The sequence below is a fragment of the Tursiops truncatus genome, chromosome 13 (assembly GCF_011762595.2).
Source record: "Tursiops truncatus isolate mTurTru1 chromosome 13, mTurTru1.mat.Y, whole genome shotgun sequence".
Taxonomy (NCBI): Eukaryota; Metazoa; Chordata; class Mammalia; order Artiodactyla; family Delphinidae; genus Tursiops; species Tursiops truncatus.
Genome location: NC_047046.1, coordinates 51,433,018 through 51,451,363, shown reverse-complemented (window position 1 = coordinate 51,451,363; position 18,346 = coordinate 51,433,018). Strand labels below are relative to the sequence as shown.

At 38.5% G+C, this 18,346-nt stretch overlaps 1 protein-coding gene across 9 annotated transcripts in view; it reads right to left on the bottom strand.

Annotated features, from left to right (window-relative positions):
* Nucleotides 1–18,346, bottom strand: part of KIAA1328 (KIAA1328 ortholog) — a 391,966-nt gene that overhangs the window by 70,195 nt on the left and 303,425 nt on the right. For all 9 annotated transcript variants that reach the window (XR_012325380.1, XM_019930365.3, XM_019930366.3 and 6 more), the window contains one exon: nucleotides 15,231–15,409. Coding sequence is in view for 8 of the 9 variants with exons in the window: in XM_019930365.3 (XP_019785924.3) it covers nucleotides 15,231–15,409 (179 nt within the window). In the remaining variant the exon portion in view is untranslated. The remainder of the gene's footprint in view (nucleotides 1–15,230; nucleotides 15,410–18,346) is intronic.

The following is an 18,346-nucleotide window of genomic DNA, read 5'->3' as shown; positions in this document are numbered from 1 at the left end:
AGTTTAATGTTGTCCCAGAGGTCTTCATTTCTTTTCATTTGCTTTTCTTTATTCTGTTCTGCAGAAGTGATTTCCACCACTCTGTCTTCCAGCTCACTTATTCGTTCTTCTGCCTCAGATATTCTGCTATTGATTCCTTCTAGTATATTTTTCATTTCAGTTGTTCATCTCTGTTTGTTTGTTCTTTAGATCTTCTATCTCTTTGTTAAACATTTCTTGTATCTTCTCAGTCTGTCTCCATCCTTTTTCCGAGATTTTGGATCATCTTCACTATCATTACTCTGAATTCTTTTTCAGGTAGATTGCCTATCTCCTCTTCATTTAGTTGTTGTTGTAGGTTCTTTATCTTGCTTCTTCGTCTGCAACATATTTCTTTGTCATCTCATTTTGTCTAACTTACTGTGTTTGTAGTCTCCTTTCTGCAGGCTGCAGGACTGTAGTTCCTCTTGCTTCTAGTGTCTGCCCCCTGGTGGGTGAGGTTGGTCCAGGGTCTTGTGCAGGCTTCCTGGTGGGAGGGAATGGTGCTTGCCCTTTTGTGGGTGGAGTTGTGTCTTGTCCCTCTGGTGGGCAAGGCCATGTCGGGAGGTGTGTTTTGGGATGGCTGCAAGCTTAGTACGACTTAGTACGACTTGGACAGGCAGCCTGTCTGCTGATGGGTGGGCTGTATTCCTGTCTTGCTGGTTGTTTGGCCTCAGGCATTCCAGCACTGGAACCTGCAGGCTGTTGGGTGGGGCTGGGCCTTGGTGCTGAAATGGGGACCTCTGGTAGAGCTCATGCCAATTAATATTCCCTGGGGCCTCTGATACTAGTGTCCTCACCCCCACGGTGAGCTACATCCAACCCCTGCCTCCCCACAAGACCCTCCAAGACCCCTAGGTAGGTTTAGCCAGGCTCCTGTGGAGGTACTGCTTTGTGCTGGGTCCCAGTGCATTTGAGACCTCGTGTGTGCCCTCCAAGAGTAGAGTCTCCATTTCTCCCAGCCCCGTGGAGCTCCTACACTCAAGCCCCACTGGCCTTCAAGGCTAAATGCTCTGGGGGTTCTTCCTCCCGATCCCAGACCCTTAGACTCTCTTGAAGGGCTATTTTTATATGGGAACATCCCTGTGTAGCCTGCATGGGTTTGATATATATATATATATATATATATATATATATATATATATATATATATATTTATTTATTTATTTATTTATTTATTTATTTATTTATTTTCGGTGCAAGGGCTATGTTTACTATGGATGTCTGCTCCCTCTTTCCTCAGTGTATGCTGGACGTTATCCCCTTGATAGGGGTTTGACTGGTGTTGTGGTGACTAGAGCCTGCCCTGGGTATTGTGTGGGGCCTCCCCTTTGCTCTGTGGTTGTCGGGGTGGGGTCTGCTCCCTAGTTGGAGTAGAGACCCCAGATCTGTTTCTTAGCTGTGTTTCTGATCTGTGATGCGAGGTAGGTGGGATTGGAGCAGTCCCACTGGAAGAGAAGCCACTGAGTATTCCTCCTCTGGAGCTGTTCACCTGTGAGCATGCTATGTTGTGTCACCTTCCACCTGTTGTGCGAGCTCACAAGTTACTCTGTTATTGGCACTATTCTCAGCCCCATCTTAACTGTGGGTATGCTGGCAGTTGGCCCTGGAGTCTCTCAGGCGTTGTTTTTACCAGGCCACCAACACAGATACACTGAAGTCACGTCCCAAGATTGCGGTAATCCTGGATCTGGACCCACTGTGGCGCTATGGGCGCTATGGGGGCAGCTCTAACTCTGACCTGGACTAACCCCTGCATGTACGTGCCCACAAAGTTCACACCTGCTAAAGCCAGACCCACCTCAGTTGCAGGAGCACTTGTTGTCTGTTCAGATGTTCTGCAGGCACTGAGTTTACCAAGCCAGTTGCAGGGTTTTAATCTGTGGTTTGTGCAGGTAAAAGGAGAGATTTCAGCTCTTCTTCCTTAGTCACACAGCCCCTGGGGCTCAGCTTTGGTTTCAGCCCCACCTCTGCATGTGGGCCATCCATAGGCATCTGCTCCCTGCCCAGTCGAGAGTGGGTGGAGGCGGTGACGGGGGTACACTGGCATGCTTTGGTGGGAGGGGGCAGAGGTGGCGACTGATGGGGACGTGCGAACCCGCTCCAGCAGGAACCCCTCCTACTGCCTCTGGGGGCGGGGGCCGGAGGGCGGGGAGAGAGACTGTCATGGTGACCCTGCCCTTCACATGTCATTTAACAATGGCGCTTCACTTCCATGGTGGTCTGGGCTTCCTCCAGGAGCATTCCCAGTTGTGGAGTTCCTCACTCCCATCCCTTCAGGCTGTCTCCACACAGCCCACAGCAATTCTCTCCCCAGTTCTGCTCTCCAAACCCCACATTCCAGCATCTAGCCCCTGTCCACACCAGCAGACACACAACTCAGGCTGGGGCATGCAGGGCTGTGTCATGGACCATCTGTGTAGGTCTCACTCTGTCCTGCCTGCCACAGACTGGCTGCTGTGCTCTCCTTCAGGCCCCTGACGCTCCCCTTCTGTCTCAGCTGATCTCCCCACTGGCAATGGGGGTTCCCTGGGTGCAGGGACCTCTCCTCTCCTTCAGCTCCTCCCAAAGCCCCCACAGGGTGCAGGTCCCGTCCTGCTTCCTCTTTTCTTTTTTTCCTTTTCTCTTTTCCGTCCCCCCGGTTATGCGGGGATCTTTTCTTATCCTTTTCGGTGTCCGAGGTCTTCTGCTAGTGTTCAGCAGGTGCTCTGTAAGAACTGTTCCATTTGTAGATGTATTCTTGATGCCCCTGTGGGAAGAGGTGAACTCTATGTCCTCCTACTCTGCCATCTTCTCCTTCTCCCCACTGCTTCTTAATATTATTTTCCACATAACACAAAACATTCCTGTCTTTTTCTTGGAAGACTATAAAAATCTCATTCACAATTTTCTTCTGGTTCCTAGGAAACTGTTGCCCAGGCTACTGAAAGAAGTTATTTGGGAAGAGTCACTATTTCTTTGAGAAAAGGGTGAATATTCAAATGACCTGAAATCAGCTTTGGCTCTGGAATACCAGATCAAGAATACCACGTGCTAACTCTGGGAGTGGCACAGTTTAAGTGTGACCAGAGAAAATCAGGTCTGGAGAAGGCAAGAGTCTTATATCTGCAGAGATTAGCATCAAAACAATCACCAAGATCCTTGGTATTCAAAAGTCACACTCAATATTGACTGTTCTCTATCATGTAGAGATATAAAAGACCAGTCATCCAAATGTACAATTCAGACTTATATACAAACCTGTGGGACCTTCAACCTAAACCAGTACTTTCTCATACTAGACACAAACTCCATTAGTTCATACAATGCATTCAGTCAGTAAATGTTTACCAAGTACCTAATGATTCACAGGGGCTGGTGCTAGGATTAATCTCAGGCTTAGTTTATGGAGAGGGGAAGGAAGATGTGAGAGTAAGAAATGAGATACTGTGAACAATCTGGTAAAGAATCATAAATAACTCAAGGCAGTACAAGGTAATAATAACCGCTAACAGATATAGTATGCTTAGTATGTGCCGGGTACTATTCTAAGCCTTTTCCATATACAATGTATTCTCTTAAAAAAAGTAGCTTTATTGAACTATAATTTGAATACCATAAAATTTATGCCTCTTAAGTGTACAGTTTGATAAATAGTAGTAAATTTATACAGCTATGAAAGCATGGCCACAACCCAGTCTTTAATATTTTTGTCATGAATTTACTTATTCACTTTTGTAATTCAGTTTTAGAATATTTCATCACTTCAAAAAGTTCCCTCATGCCCATTTGTAGTCAATCTCTTCTCCCTGTTTGGCCTGCTCCCATTACCCTCCAGCTCTATCTTTATAGTTTTGCCATTTCCAGAAATAGATACTATTTCTTAATATATAATTTACAGATAAGGAAAATAAGCAGTAGGGGACTTAAATGACCTGCCCAAGATCACAAAGCTAGTAAGTGACCAGCAGTCATATCCAGCCAATCTGATCCCAGGGTTTTTACCATTATGCTATACTGCTGTAAAAAATAATAGGAAAAGTCTGAGGAATTAAGAAGTGGGAGAGATCACATCTGGCTGTAGGATTAGGGAAGATCTGATGCAGGAGGTGAACTTTTGAAAGAAAGGAATAAGGAGCATGGAATTAGCAAAAGCATTAAATTAGAAAACCTTAAGGCTAAATAATGTATTCAGGAAATATTTATTAAGCATCACTATGTCCTTTTAGCTTGCTAATCAGTTTAAATCACTTTACCTGCATTATCTCATTAATCTTTATAGCAGTCCATAAATTATATTATTGTCCTCAATTTACAGATAAGGAAGTGGAAACTGTGAAAAGGTCAAGCAGCCTGTCCAATATCACATAGGGGCTGGTCGGAACAAGGCTGGGCTTTGAATGCAGTCAAGGTCTATTTGCCTCTGAATTGCAAACTCTTAAACATTGTGTTAGTTGAGCTCTAAAATAAAACAAAGCAGCAACAACAATTAAAAAACCCAAACTGGGACTTCCCTGGCGGTCCAGTGGTTAAGACTCTGTGCTCCCAATGCAGGGGGCATGGGTTCGATCCCTGGTCAGGGAACTAAGATCCTGCGTGCCACATGGTGTGGCCTAAAAAATAAATAAATAAAAATTAAATTAAAAAACAAATAAATGAATAAATTAAAAAAACCCAAACTGATCTTTGGGGAGATTATTCTTGTGGCAGAACTTAGAATAGAGTGGAACAGAGACAATGGAGGCAGGCAAAGCAGTTCACTACGACTACAACTGCTGGGTGGAATCTTGGGTGACAGAAGGGGAAATTAAAATAGGTAATAGGAGGAGAAACAACTGGAAGGGATTTGTGGCTGAGGTGAGAGGGGAGAAGAAATGCCTGGTAGTGAGAAGAAGAGAAATATCTTTTTAGTCACTATCATGGAAAACCTGAACATCAGTCTTTTTTTTTTTTTTTCTGTTTTGATACTTCTGTCAAAAACTTGGTTGAGACAATTGATATTTGATGGGGAAAATTTTAAAAAGAAATTTTAACAGAGCGTGCAGGGACTTCTATGTATTTCAGGAGTACGTAGAATTATGAGGAATCCCTCATAATTGCAGGCACAATAATGTATGTATACATGCTAATTCATTTTTCTGGGTAAAGAGACCATAGTTTTCATTATATTCTGAAAGGAACCCCAAAAAGTTAAGTATGATTGCTCTAAGGCATAGGGCAAGTTTATTCCTTTTTCTTAATTCTATAAGCTCTATTCCTTATTAAGTTTCCAGAAAGCTATATATCAGCTTTTAATTATATTTGTTCCTTCTATAAAATTTGATTTAATATTAGGTATACCAACAATTACATAGATAATGATAATGCATATTCATAGAATGACATATCTCTCTATATTTATACACACACACACACACACACACACACACACACACAACCACACACACACAAACACAATGTACACATTTTAAAAATAAAAGTGCTGGTAAGACTATCATCCACTAAGCAGATAAATCTCATGTATAAATGCATATGTTTATATATATGTAAATATATGTGAATATATTTATGTAAATAAACACACATATATTTTTGCATACACAGATGGAATTGAACATAATGGATCATGTCCCATTTATATAGAGCTGGTGGTATGTCTGCTCATCCATCAATCGACATCTCATGCTAAGAGAACTTCTTAGAGTTAACATTGAAGAAAACTCTGTTTCTTGACCCTTTGTTTCATTTTGCATTTTTAAAATAGCTAGCTATATTATAGCATTCAGTTTAGTTTAAAGAATAAATGATAAAGAAAATACCAGGGTGAGCCCTTTCTAGATCAAGAAATAAAATACTGGCAGCATACAACCTGGAAGCATCACCAATACCCATTCCTGATTACAATCTCTTCTCACATCCAAGAGCCAGCCACTATTCTCCTAAGTACTCCCTTTCTATTCTCTATAGTTTTACCACTTATGTGTGCATCCCAAAATGTGATTTAGTTTTGACACTTTTGAACTTTATACAAATAGAAATATACTGTATATATTCTTTTTGAGACTTTTTTTGCTCAGTATTATGTCTGTGAAATTGACCTGTGTTGATGATCTACGTAGCTGCAGTTTGTGTTCTTTGCTATACAGTATTCCACTGTATGCATTTATGACTTTTTATCCACCCTGTGATTGATGGACATTTGGAATATTTCTGGTTTGGGGCTAATGTGAATAATGCTGCTGTGACAGAGGCCGCTAGTTATCCACCAAAACACACTCTTCCCTTCTTCCGGGCTACACAGCTAGATTATATTCCTCAGTCTTCCCTGTAATTATGTACGGTCAGGTGGAAAACTAGTGGGCACTGCGTGGGCCATTTCAGGCCTGTCCTATAAAAACCTTGAAGCCTTTCACGTGCACTCTTCCATACCCTTCCTACTCTTTGTTGACCTGCTATGGCAGGGCCAACAGTTTCTTACACAAACTCTTTTAGAAAACAAAGGAGGAAAAAAAGACTTCCTGACTCATTAAAAAAGAAAACTGGTGAAATACACATTTACCATTTTAATCATTTTAATGTGTACAATTCACTGGCAATAGGTGCATTATAATGAATGTTGTAAAACCATTGCCACGCTCTAGTTCCATAACTTTTTCATCACTCTAAATGGAAACCCTGTACCAATTAAGCAGTCATTCTCCTTTTTCCCCTCCTCCTGAGCCCCTGTGAACCACTAATTTTTTTTGTCTATTCTGGATATTTCATGTAAGTAAAATCATACAACATGATTCCATCAACATGGCCTTTTGTATCTGGCTACTTTCACTTCGCAAAATGTTTTCAAGGTTCATCCACATTGTAGCATATATCAGAAGTTTATTCCTTCTTGTGGTTAAATTATATTCCACTGTATGTATATATTGCATTTTGTTTATACATTCATCTGTTCATGGACATTTCTGTTGTTCCCACCTTTTGGATATTATGAATAGAGTTGTTATGATCATTTCTGTACAAGATTTGCTTGAAAGCATTTTGTCAATTACTTTGGGTATAAACTTATGAGTGGAATTGATGAGTTATATGGTAATACTGTTTAATGTATTGAGGAATCACCAAAGTGTTTTCCACAATAGCTCCATAATTTTAAAGTTCTAGCAGCAATGTATGAGGGTTCTGCTTTCTCTGCATCCTCTCTAACTTATTTTACATTTTAAAAATTATAACAATCGTAGTGGGTGTTAAAGTGGGTATCTTATTTGATTGGATTTCCCTAACAATTAGGGATGTTGAACATCATTTCATGCTTGTTGGCCATTTGTACATCTTCTTCAGAGAAATGTCTTTTAATGTACTTTGCCCAGTTTTTAAATGGGTTGTCTTTTTGTTTTTGAGTTGTAATAGTTCTTTATATATTCTGGATACCAGACCCATGTAAGATACATGATTTTCAAATTTTTAACCCACTCTGTGGACTATCTTTTCATTCTCTTGATAGTGTTCTTTGGCACAAAAATTTTTAATTTTCATGAAATCAAATTAATCTATTTTTTCTTTTGGTTGCTTGTGTTTTTGGTGTCAAATCTAAGAAACCACTGCCTAATCCAAGGTCCCGAAGATCTGTACCTATGTGTTCTCTGAAGAGCTTTATAGTTTTAGCTCTTATACTTAGGTCTTTGATTCACTTTGAGTTAATTTTTATATATGGTATGAGGTATACAAATGAAGGATCCAGCTTCATTTTTTTCACATGTGGATAGCCAGTTGTCCCAGCATCACTTGTTGAAAAGACTATTCCTTCCCTATTGAATTGTCACAGCACTCCTGTCAAAAATCAATTGTATCAACTATCTATCTATCTATCTGTCTACCTACCTACCTACCTATCTATCCATCTCTAGCTATCTCCTTATATCAGTACCACACTGTTTTGATTACTGTACCTTTGTAGTGAGTTTTGAAGTGACGAAGTTTGAATCCTCCAACTTTGTTCTTCTTTTTGTTTTTGCGATACATGGGCCTCTCACTGTTGTGGCCTCTCCCGTTGCAGAGCACAGACTCCGGATGCGCAGGCTCAGCGGCCATGGCTCACAGGCCCAGCTGCTCCGCGGCATGTGGGATCTTCCTGGACCGGGCACGAACCCGTGTCCCCTGCATCGGCAGGTGGGCTCCCAACCACTGCGCCACCAGGGAAGCCCTGTTCTTCTTTTTCAAGACTGTGTTAGCTATTGGGAACCCTTGCAATTCTTTATGAGTTTTAGGATCAGCTTTTCCATTTCTGCAAAAAAGTGTTGTTGGGATTTTGATAGGAATTGCACTGAATCTGTAGGCCAACTTGCGGAGTACTGCCATCTTAAGAATAGTAAGTCTTCAAATCCATGACCGTGGGATGTCTTTCCATTTACGTCTTCTTTAATTTGTTGCAGCAATGTTTTGTACTGTTCAGTGTACAAGTCTTGCACTCAGTTAAATTTATTGCTAGGTATTTTATTGTTTTGATGCTGTTATAAATGGAATTGTTTCCCTGTTCTTTTTCATTAGTTCATTACTAGTGTATAGAAATACAGTGGATTTTTGTGTTAAATTCTTTGCTGAAACTTTGCTAAATTCATTTATTAGCTCTAAAAGTTTTTGTGCAATTAGCTGTAGTAGTTTTTGGTTTTCTTCTGCATTCTCTAGGATTTTCTATATATAAAATCATGTCATCTGCTAATGCAGTTTAACTTCTTCCTTTCCAACTTGAATATGTTTAATTTCTTTTTCTTGCCTAATTTTTCTGTCTAGAACTTCCAGTAAAATGTTGAATAGAATTGGTAAACGTGGGAATACTTAGCTTGTTCCTGATCTTAGAGGAAAAACTTGCAGTCTTTCACAATTGAAAATGACATTAGCTGTGGGTTTTTCATAGATGCCCCTCATCTAGTTGAAGAAGTCCCTGCTACTCCTATTTTATTATTGTTTCTATCATGGAGTGTTGAATTTTGTCAAATGTTTTTTCTGTGTTAAGATGATCATATTTTTTCTTTTTATTAATATGGTATATTGTATTGATTGATTTTCATATGTTGAAGTAGCTTTGAATTCCTGGGCTAAATCCTACTTGGTCATGATATATAATCCTTTTAATATGTTGCTGCATTCAGTTTGTTATCATTTTGTTGAGGATATTTTCATCTATATTCACAAGGGATTTTGGTCTGTAGTTTTCTTGTGATGTCTTTGGCTCTGGTATCAGACTAATGCTGGCCTCATTTTAATGATTGAGTAAGTGTTCCTTCCTCTTCTATTTTTTGGGAACAGTTTGAAAACAATTTGTGTTAATTCTTCTTTAATATTTGGTAGAATTCACCAGTGAAGCCATCTGGTCCTGGGCTTGCCTTGTTGGGAGTTTTTTGATTACTGATTTAATCTCTTTACTTGTTATAGGTCTATTCAGATGTTCTACTTTTCTTGAGTCAGTTTTGGTAGTTTGTGTATTTTTAGGAATGTTTCCATTTCATCTAGGTTTGTTGCCTTTTGGTTGTCTACTGTTTGTCTCAACTGTTATTTTTTACCCCAGGCGGCAGTGCTCATTTGGCTTTCAGTGTTTTCAAAGAATGTCCTACATGTAACTGCTTCTCTGTCCTGAAAAAGTCCAGAGGTAGGAAAAACAAAGGCAGTCTCCTTGTATCAGTCTTTTGGGAAATCCACAGACAGGTTGAAACAGACAAACACAACTCCTTGAGAACAAGGTCTGCTTCCTCTGGGACCAGGTACTCACACCTGGAACTTGGCTGCCATCTACAAGACTGCTGCCATGCTGTGGAAGGGGGCAGGGCAAGGATAAATTAAAACTTTATTAAGTTCTCCTATCATGTTTCAGTGGCCTTTTTTTCCGGTTAAGAATTTGCTTGGTTTCCATAAATCATTCACCATCTTTCAGAGCTCTGATAATGTTGGTTCTGACAGTATGTGCCAGGTTTTTCAGTGTTTCTGGCAAGGGACAAGCCCCTGGAAGTCCCTACTCTGCATTTTTGCTGACACGCTTCTGACTCATTTATGACACTAGTATAACTCTGATACCAAACCTGACAAGGTCATTACAAAAAAAAGGATATTACACACCAATATCTCCCAATCAGTGTAATTCATCAAATTAACAGAATAAGGAAGAAAACACATGATCATCTCAATAGGTGCAGAAAAAAAAGATCTGATGAAATTTAACACTCATTACGACAAAGGCTCTCAGCAAATGAGGATGGAACTTTCTTAACCTGATAAAAGGCATTTACAAAAAGCCTACAGCTAAAATCATACTTAATGGTGAAAGACTGTCTGCCTTCCCTATGACAGTGGGAACAAGGCATGAAGTCCACTTTTACCATTTTATTCTACATTGTAACAGAAGTCCTAGAGAGTACAGTGAAATAAGAAGAAATAAAAGGCATAAAAAGATTGGAAAGAGAGTAACTGTTATGGACTGAATTGTGGTGTCACCCTCCATCCCCCCAGCAATTCATATGCAGAAGTCCTAACCCCCGGTACAGCTCAGAATGGGACTGTATTTGGAGACAGGGCCTTTAAAGAGGTAATTAAGGTCAAATTAAGTCATATGGGTGGCCCCTAATCCAACATGACTCTTTGTCCTTATAAGAAAAGGGAGACACACCAAGAATGCACATTCACAGCAAAAAGGGCAAATGAGGACACACTGAGAAGGCAGCCATCTGCAAACCAAGGAGAGAGGCCTCACGGGGAATGACTGGAAAGGAACGTGAGGAAGTTTTCATGAATAATGGAAATGTACTATTTCTTAATTATGTAGGTATATCCAATTGTCAAGGCTTATTAAACTGTACTATTAAGTTCTGTGCAATTTTATTGTATATAAATTAAACCTCAATTAGAATAAAAGAAAATGAAAAAAAACCCACAGTTTTCTTGCCTCTCAAGCAGTGCTGTTTTTAAGACCCCACTCTACTCACTTTGACATTACCAATCAATCAGCATTAGGACTTTGAAGGGACCAGCACATACACTTCTTAAGCCACTAGATCATTGCAGGGACTGAGGTCAAAAGGTCTAATTGATTAGATCCTTGTTGTGGGAAAATGGGGCAAGGACACAAAAAGAAAAATTAATATTTATACAGTCAACCCTTGAACAACGTGAGGGTTAATGCGAGTGTAACTTAGAGTAGGCCCTCCGTATAGGCGGTTCCTCCACATCCGTGGATTCAATCAATCATGGACTGTTTAGAACTGCAGTATTTACTACTGAAAAAGCTCCGCATATCAGTGGACTCGGTAGTTCAACCCTGAGTTGTTCAAGGGTCAACTGTAATATATTAATTCATTAAACAAATACATTACAAAACAAAAACATTAATACCACATGTTAAGCAACATTCAAGGAAATGGGGAAACAAAAGTGAACATAAGGAGTTCTTATATTCTCATGGGAGAAGACACAAAACATACATAATAAGCAGGTAAATTATATAGTATTTTGAGATACTTGTATTGCAGAGGATAGGAAATGTAGAGCCTCTGGTTCAAGTTACTATTCGATATATAGCAACTTCAACTCTGAATTTTAGTCTCTTGCGTATGAAGTTTTTTTTTGAGTGGGCTGGGCAGGACGATTTAATCTACATGTTTAGGTTTATTCATAGCTCTGTACTATGCTTGTCTGCTGTGTTTTAATGATAAAGGTATCAATTTTTAACAAATCTTTTAGCTCAGACTACTGGGAACCAGAAGTAATATATTGTGGTATCTTTTCTAATGATTAAACATATAATGATAATGCTAATGCTAATAATAAAAGAAACATAAATAAATGTTCCTTAGAGGCAAGATGGAAATGGTTTCTGTACTTTAGATACTCCTACTTGCTTATTTCTTTAATCAGGACTGCAATATTAATCCAACATGGGCTACAAATAACGCTCACATCATTGCAAGCACAGGCTCACGTAGAGGAACAACTAGGAGCTTCAGAGATTATTTCTCACTTCAGATCATTCCTTCATTTCCAGTAAAAGAAAAATGTGTTTGGTAGTCTCTCAGGGAGTCTCAACCAGTGACAGCTGCTGTATGTTATATAACCTATAAAACCCCGAAAGACAAAATGAAGGGCATGGTCAATACCATCCGGTAAATCCAACTTACTCTAGGTTCAGCCTCTCTCATACCCTCTCAAAGTGTTAAGGGGAGTCAGAGATTGATGTCAGAGAAATAAACAGGAGGTAGCTCTAAATGTAGTATTGGGCTTTTAGTATTGGGTTAGTATTTTCCTAATTAATTCTGGAACATGCATGCTCAGTGGCCTCACAACCTCTGCCAGCCCATCAGCATAACAGGAAAAAATATTCTCCCAGCTTTGAGGGCTCTTATAAAAGAGAGTCAGTGATTGTTCAGGAAGGGGAGGTTCTAGGCAAGCTAGGAGAGAATAAAAATACTGCTGTGTAGGGAGGAAAAAAGAAGAATGAAGATTGGGTATTTTTAGATTTATGCCTTTGGCTTAAAAGTTCTTGACGCAAGTTTGGATTTTCCTAAGTAATGTCTCCTTGTTCCACAGAGCTCAATAAAAGCAACTAAGACAGAACATTCCAAGCATCTATGACTGGAAAACAATTTATATTTTAAGCATAATTCTGACAATACTGTACTGTACTGATATTTTTGCAATCACAAGGTTATTTCTTGAGACAAGAATCAGGTCTGTTTTTTTTTTTTTTACATGTTTAGTATTAATAAAGTCGACAGAATGGTGAGGAGGATAGGAGAGGTAAAGGAGAAAGAGACTGATAATAAAGATTAATGGTCCTTCAGTAAATGTCCTATGTAGTACTTAATGATTAAAGGACAACAAAAGTAACAAAGGATATAAAACAGAATAATAACATATTTTAAAACTTAGACATACTAAAGAGAGGAAAGCAATTAAGGAGATGCTAAACCAAGCAGTGTAACTTAGGTAATTGGTGTCAGGTCATTGACTCATGCTAAACAGGGGGTCCAATCCTGCTACAGCACACCTTGGAAAGTTGGTCTCCCACAAAAAATGCCAATGCAATAACTTTGCCCTGTACTGTGATCTGTGTATACCACCAGCTCTGCAACGGGCAGAATGGCTCAAAGGGGCAGTTTTAGCTCCTCAATGATCAGGTATACCATAATTTTGCTAATGGCTCCATATTAGAATAAAAGAAAAGAAAAATACAAGATAGCATTTCTTATTAGTAGAAGAAAAAGTTAATAGTTGCTGTGAATACCTTGAAACAAAACCCTTTTAAAAAGATGAAAAATTTTCCATTTTTCTCACTATAATGCTACAACCCTCCCCACCCCCCAAAAAAAGAGAAGGGAAAAAAAAAAAAACTAATGAAAAAAAATAAAACCATGAGTGAAAACTGTTCTTGAAAACTGCAGAATTATAACAGCTTTCTGTTGGTTAAATTGATTGGTATAGTAACATTATAAAATGACTATTAGGACTCATTGTGCACAACAGAAAGTGCTGAAATGTCAGCAGACTACACAGCAAAAAGTAATGGGTTCTGAACCCCTGTTAGTCAAAAATGATATTGTTTCAAATTAGAAATTGATTTTTTTTTTTGGACAAAAGCCCTTTCTAGACTTCTGGCTTCTGTAGCTGGGCCTGGGAGAGATTAACCTCCACCATGGCCAGGGCTGGCCTGATGATACCTTTCTCAAAGTGCCTTTTCAATTGCAGTTTTCTAATGTTGCTGCGGTCTCAACCAATAACACAAGTTATTTGTCCCTTTGCTATCACACTGTATTTTTCTCATTTTGCTATTTTATTTTACTGCTGACACACAATACAAATTTATTGTCAAGTTAATAGAAGACTATGTTGAGCCTTGCAGTGTAACTACCACACCAATTCTGACTGGTTCTCCACTCTCCAAAGTGCAATGACTAAGAATAGAGGGAGCCAAAAGTAAGAGTTTCCCATCTCTGAAGGACTATTAATAGAGAAAGTAGAGAAGATGCCATCTCAGATACTAAGTCTCCTCAATTTCAGTTTTGTTTCTGTTAGCAAAGTCTAAAAAGACAGAAGTTGTTCTAAGTTGTCCTAAAACAACAGAGGTCTGCAGAACTTTTACCCTATGTCAAACAAAAATGTACCTTTGCTTTTGTTTCAAATTGTGGATAGTCTCCCTTCTGAAGCTTGGACTAATTATCATCTCTCAGTTATCTGGGAGAGGACTAAGCGATTTCTAGATTAATCATAATTAAAACCAAAAAACATGACAAAGTTGGCAGCTCATGAGGAAAGGTAGAGAGTAGTATACCTGTAAGATCTCATAAAGCACTGCTCAATTCTCAAATAAATAAATGTGAACGTGGTTAGAGAGATTATGAAAAGTTGGTTGATTACCACTAGCAGTGGGCAGTGCTAGCTAGCCCAGTAAAATAAGAGGTAAACAAGGAGGAAATCAGGGTAAATGGTTGTGAGCAGGAACAAAAGATGTCTGGGAAAGAGGCGTGAGCAGAAGGGGGCTCTGAGACCTTTTGTGCCCTTTGTTTTCTGTACATCATTTCTGACTGATGAAGCTCAGACTTGTTCCATTCTGTCCCAGAGTCCCTCCTTTAACGATTCCAGGAGAGATTTAAGCCAAAAGTCACTCCAGAAACAACTGAGAAATGCAATTAAATTTGACTGCCTCACTCAACCTTTCACATAGTTATTTATAATTGATTTCTTTTAAAATATCTACGATATATAAAATAGGAAGGATTATTGGCACTTCAAAGACTGCTAGGCAATATAGGCTTAAGACGTATGAGATTCTGTTTTAGACGCAATGACCTCTCCTCCACCCTCCTTTTATTTCCAGTTAATCGAGGATTAACTGTAGTTATTAGAGTTTACTTTCCCAGCAAAGACTTATGTTCAGTTTCTTGTCCTCTTTATTTGCTTTAAGCATTATTTTATGTCTATGACCACATTTACTGCTTAATAATTCTTGCAGTTTGCTGTTTGCAAAAAGAGGGACACATTAGACAGTTTCTCATATGAGTGTTCTAAGAGAAATGTTGATGCAATTCACTGATCTAGGTGACGTGCTACCTTTGGCCTTGCAGGCCCATGTCAGTCTGTAACACATTTAACTCTTGTTCAGGGTTATAGGAAATCATCTGGAGCTCATGGCTAGCAGCCATCAGCAACCAACTGCCCCCAAGAGCTTCCTGTTTTGCTACTACAGATGCTGAGCTTACCTCTTTGGGGCTGATATGCATCTTTCTTTTGACCTGTCCACAGGTCATCATCTTCCATATGTGACTGAAACCCAACTGTCTTCTCCTTTCTATTCTCTCCATTATTAGTGAAGTCTTGGTACTTTTTGCTGGATGATGATGTTCCAAGCGTCCAGACATCACATTTTGACTTCAATAAACTGAAAAGAATAAACATTTATGAGCTGTAGGCAGCACAGCAGGGGGTATAGATCACACAAAGGCATATACATTCAGTATGAATTGAAATGCAATTCATGGCAATAGAAACTTTCTTTTTCTTATCTTTTATTGATGTATAATTTAAATAATTTACTGAAGGTCTATTTTGTGTTCTGCCAAAACAATTTTGGAGAAGAAATGGTTTTTATCCTCAAAAAGTTTATATTTGGGGTTGGGGAAATGAGACTCAGACCCTAAAACTGCTAATAAAGCCATAGAGTATGACTGAGAACCAGAGTATCTGTAAAAATAAAAAGTATGCTAAAAGAAGACTTGCATAACTAAAATGTTTCCGAGTACTAAAAATGAATGAGGGATGAAAATATCACCAATTTGCTTCAAAATGTATTTGTGTTTCTCATTTTCAATTGTTATAGTATTTATTATGTACTCAGGGTATGTGAGGAATAGTACTATAGTGCTTGTGGGAGAATTCGTCTCTGTCCTCACATAATTTCATTATAAAGTCAACAAGGCAGATATGGAGTAAAAGAAATTTTAATGAAAATAAACACATGTGCATATGTTTTTCTCTCCAATGGACTATGTTCCCACCATTAGCACAATTCCTCTTATAACATTTTATTTTTTAGAGAGAAATGTTATGATGATGTGTATCCCTTACTATTCTACCAGCCCCTTCCTTCTAATTTAAGTTCACCATAGACTCATGATACTTCAGTTTTGTCTTCCCCATGACCATAAACAAGGTGAAAATTAAAATGAAGAAAAATAATTTATTCAAAAACTAACATTCTAAAAACTAGGATATTTAAACTCCCCAGCAGCAGAGGCAATCTCTAGACAAGAATAGGTTGATGGAATATTACTGGATCCATTATGAATGCTAGGTGGCCCTTGACCAGGATTGAAATCACATAAACCCATCAAAGTCACTGGGCTCCTTTTGTGTGGATCAGAATTTTTAGTAATGTTTGCTCACATCATAATTTATTAATAAAAACCAATACATTAAATGGTTTTATGTTCAGAGTGGTGAAAAGAAACAAACTATTAGCTGTATGGCTTTACAGGGGAATAAAGCAGTGTATTAAGTTTATACACTTAAAATTTTTTTTACCAGAACCCAAGGATCACTTTCCCTTGTGGACCTACCAGTGGGTGCATATCTTAGCTAATGTAACTTCTACTCATGGGACAGGAAAATACAGAGAATAAAACTGTATTACTGTTAATGAAAGATAAGTTTACCTCAACCCAGAAGTCCCAAACCCTGGCAAATCCAACAACGACATCTCTACTTGTTCTTACAGAAAAGTTAATGTGACCAAGACTACTGGGTTTCCCAAAATCATACATTCTCAGGTCAGCCAAGCTCCCAATACTAGCCAATGTTGATCACTCCCAATACTGAATAGTTCCCTCCATTTTACACAGAAGCTTGTCTGTACCTTTATTCCAAATCCCATCCTGGGAACCTGGGTTCTAATTTCCCTGAAATAAAGATGACTATATAAAAAAATTTCTTCTTTCATTTATTTCCAACTTTACCCATCTACTATTCTTCTATTAACATCTCAGAAGGAAATCACACCTTTTACTCATACTCTTGATACCATTTTGGCCCCTTCCCTCTGTGACTATGGCCTGCCAATCATCTCCTTTTCTTATAACTTACAAACTCCTCCTCTCAAATGAATTCTCTCCTAGGATTACAAATAAGATCAGCCTTTCCATTAAAAATCAAAACCTAAATCTAAATCCCAAAACTATCCCTTAAGTGGAAAAGTATAATAATACTCAGTGTCAGTGAGAGTGCTGGGACAGGAGGATTTTAGTATAGTACTAGGGAAACTGCAAATTGGGATAACTCTTCTGTGAGTGATTTGTCACTACAAAATAAAAGTGCACCTAACCTCCTACAGTTTCACTTTTAAGAAGTTACCCTATAGAATTACATAAACAACAGTGGAATTAGAAAATTTTCTCACACTACATACAAAAATAAATCCAAAATGGATTGAAGACCTAAATGTAAGACTGGAAGCCATAAAACTCCTAGAAGAAAACATGGGCAGAACACTCTTTTGACATAAATCATAGCAATATTTATTTTGGATCTGTTTCTAAAGGCAAAGGAAATAAAAGCAAGAATAAATGAATGGGACCTAATTAAACTTAAAAGCTTTTGCACAGCAAAGGAAACCACTGAAAAAATGAAAAGACAACCCACTGAATGGGAGGAAATATTTGCAAATGACATGACTGATAAGGGGTTAACAATCAAAATATATAAACAGCTCATACAACTTAACATCAAAAAACCCAAACAACCCAATTTAAAAAATGGGCAGAAGATCTGAATAGACATTTTTCCAAAGAAGATATACAGATGGTCAACAGGCACATGAAAAGACACCGCTAATCATCAGAGGAATGCAAGTCAAAACTACGATGAGATATCACCTCATACCTGTCAGAATGGCTATCACCAAAAAGACAACAAACAACAAATGTCGGCAAGGATGTGAAGAAAAGGGAACCCTTGTATACTGCTGGTGGGAATGTAAATTGGAGCAGCCTCCATGAAAAACAATATAGAGACTCCTCAAAAAGCTAAAAATCGAACCAACATATGATCTAGCAATTTCACTCTTGGGTATACATCTGAAGAAAACGAAAACACTAATTTGAAAAGATGCATGCACCCCATTGGTCATAGCAGCATTATTTACAGTAGCCAAGCTATAGAAGCAACCTAAGTGTCCATCAACAGATGAATGGATAAAGAAGATGTGGTATATATATACAACGGAACACTACTCACTCATAAAAAAAGAATGAAATTTTGCCATTTACAACAACATGGATGTACCTGGAGGGTATTATGCTCACTGAAATAAGTCAGACAGGGA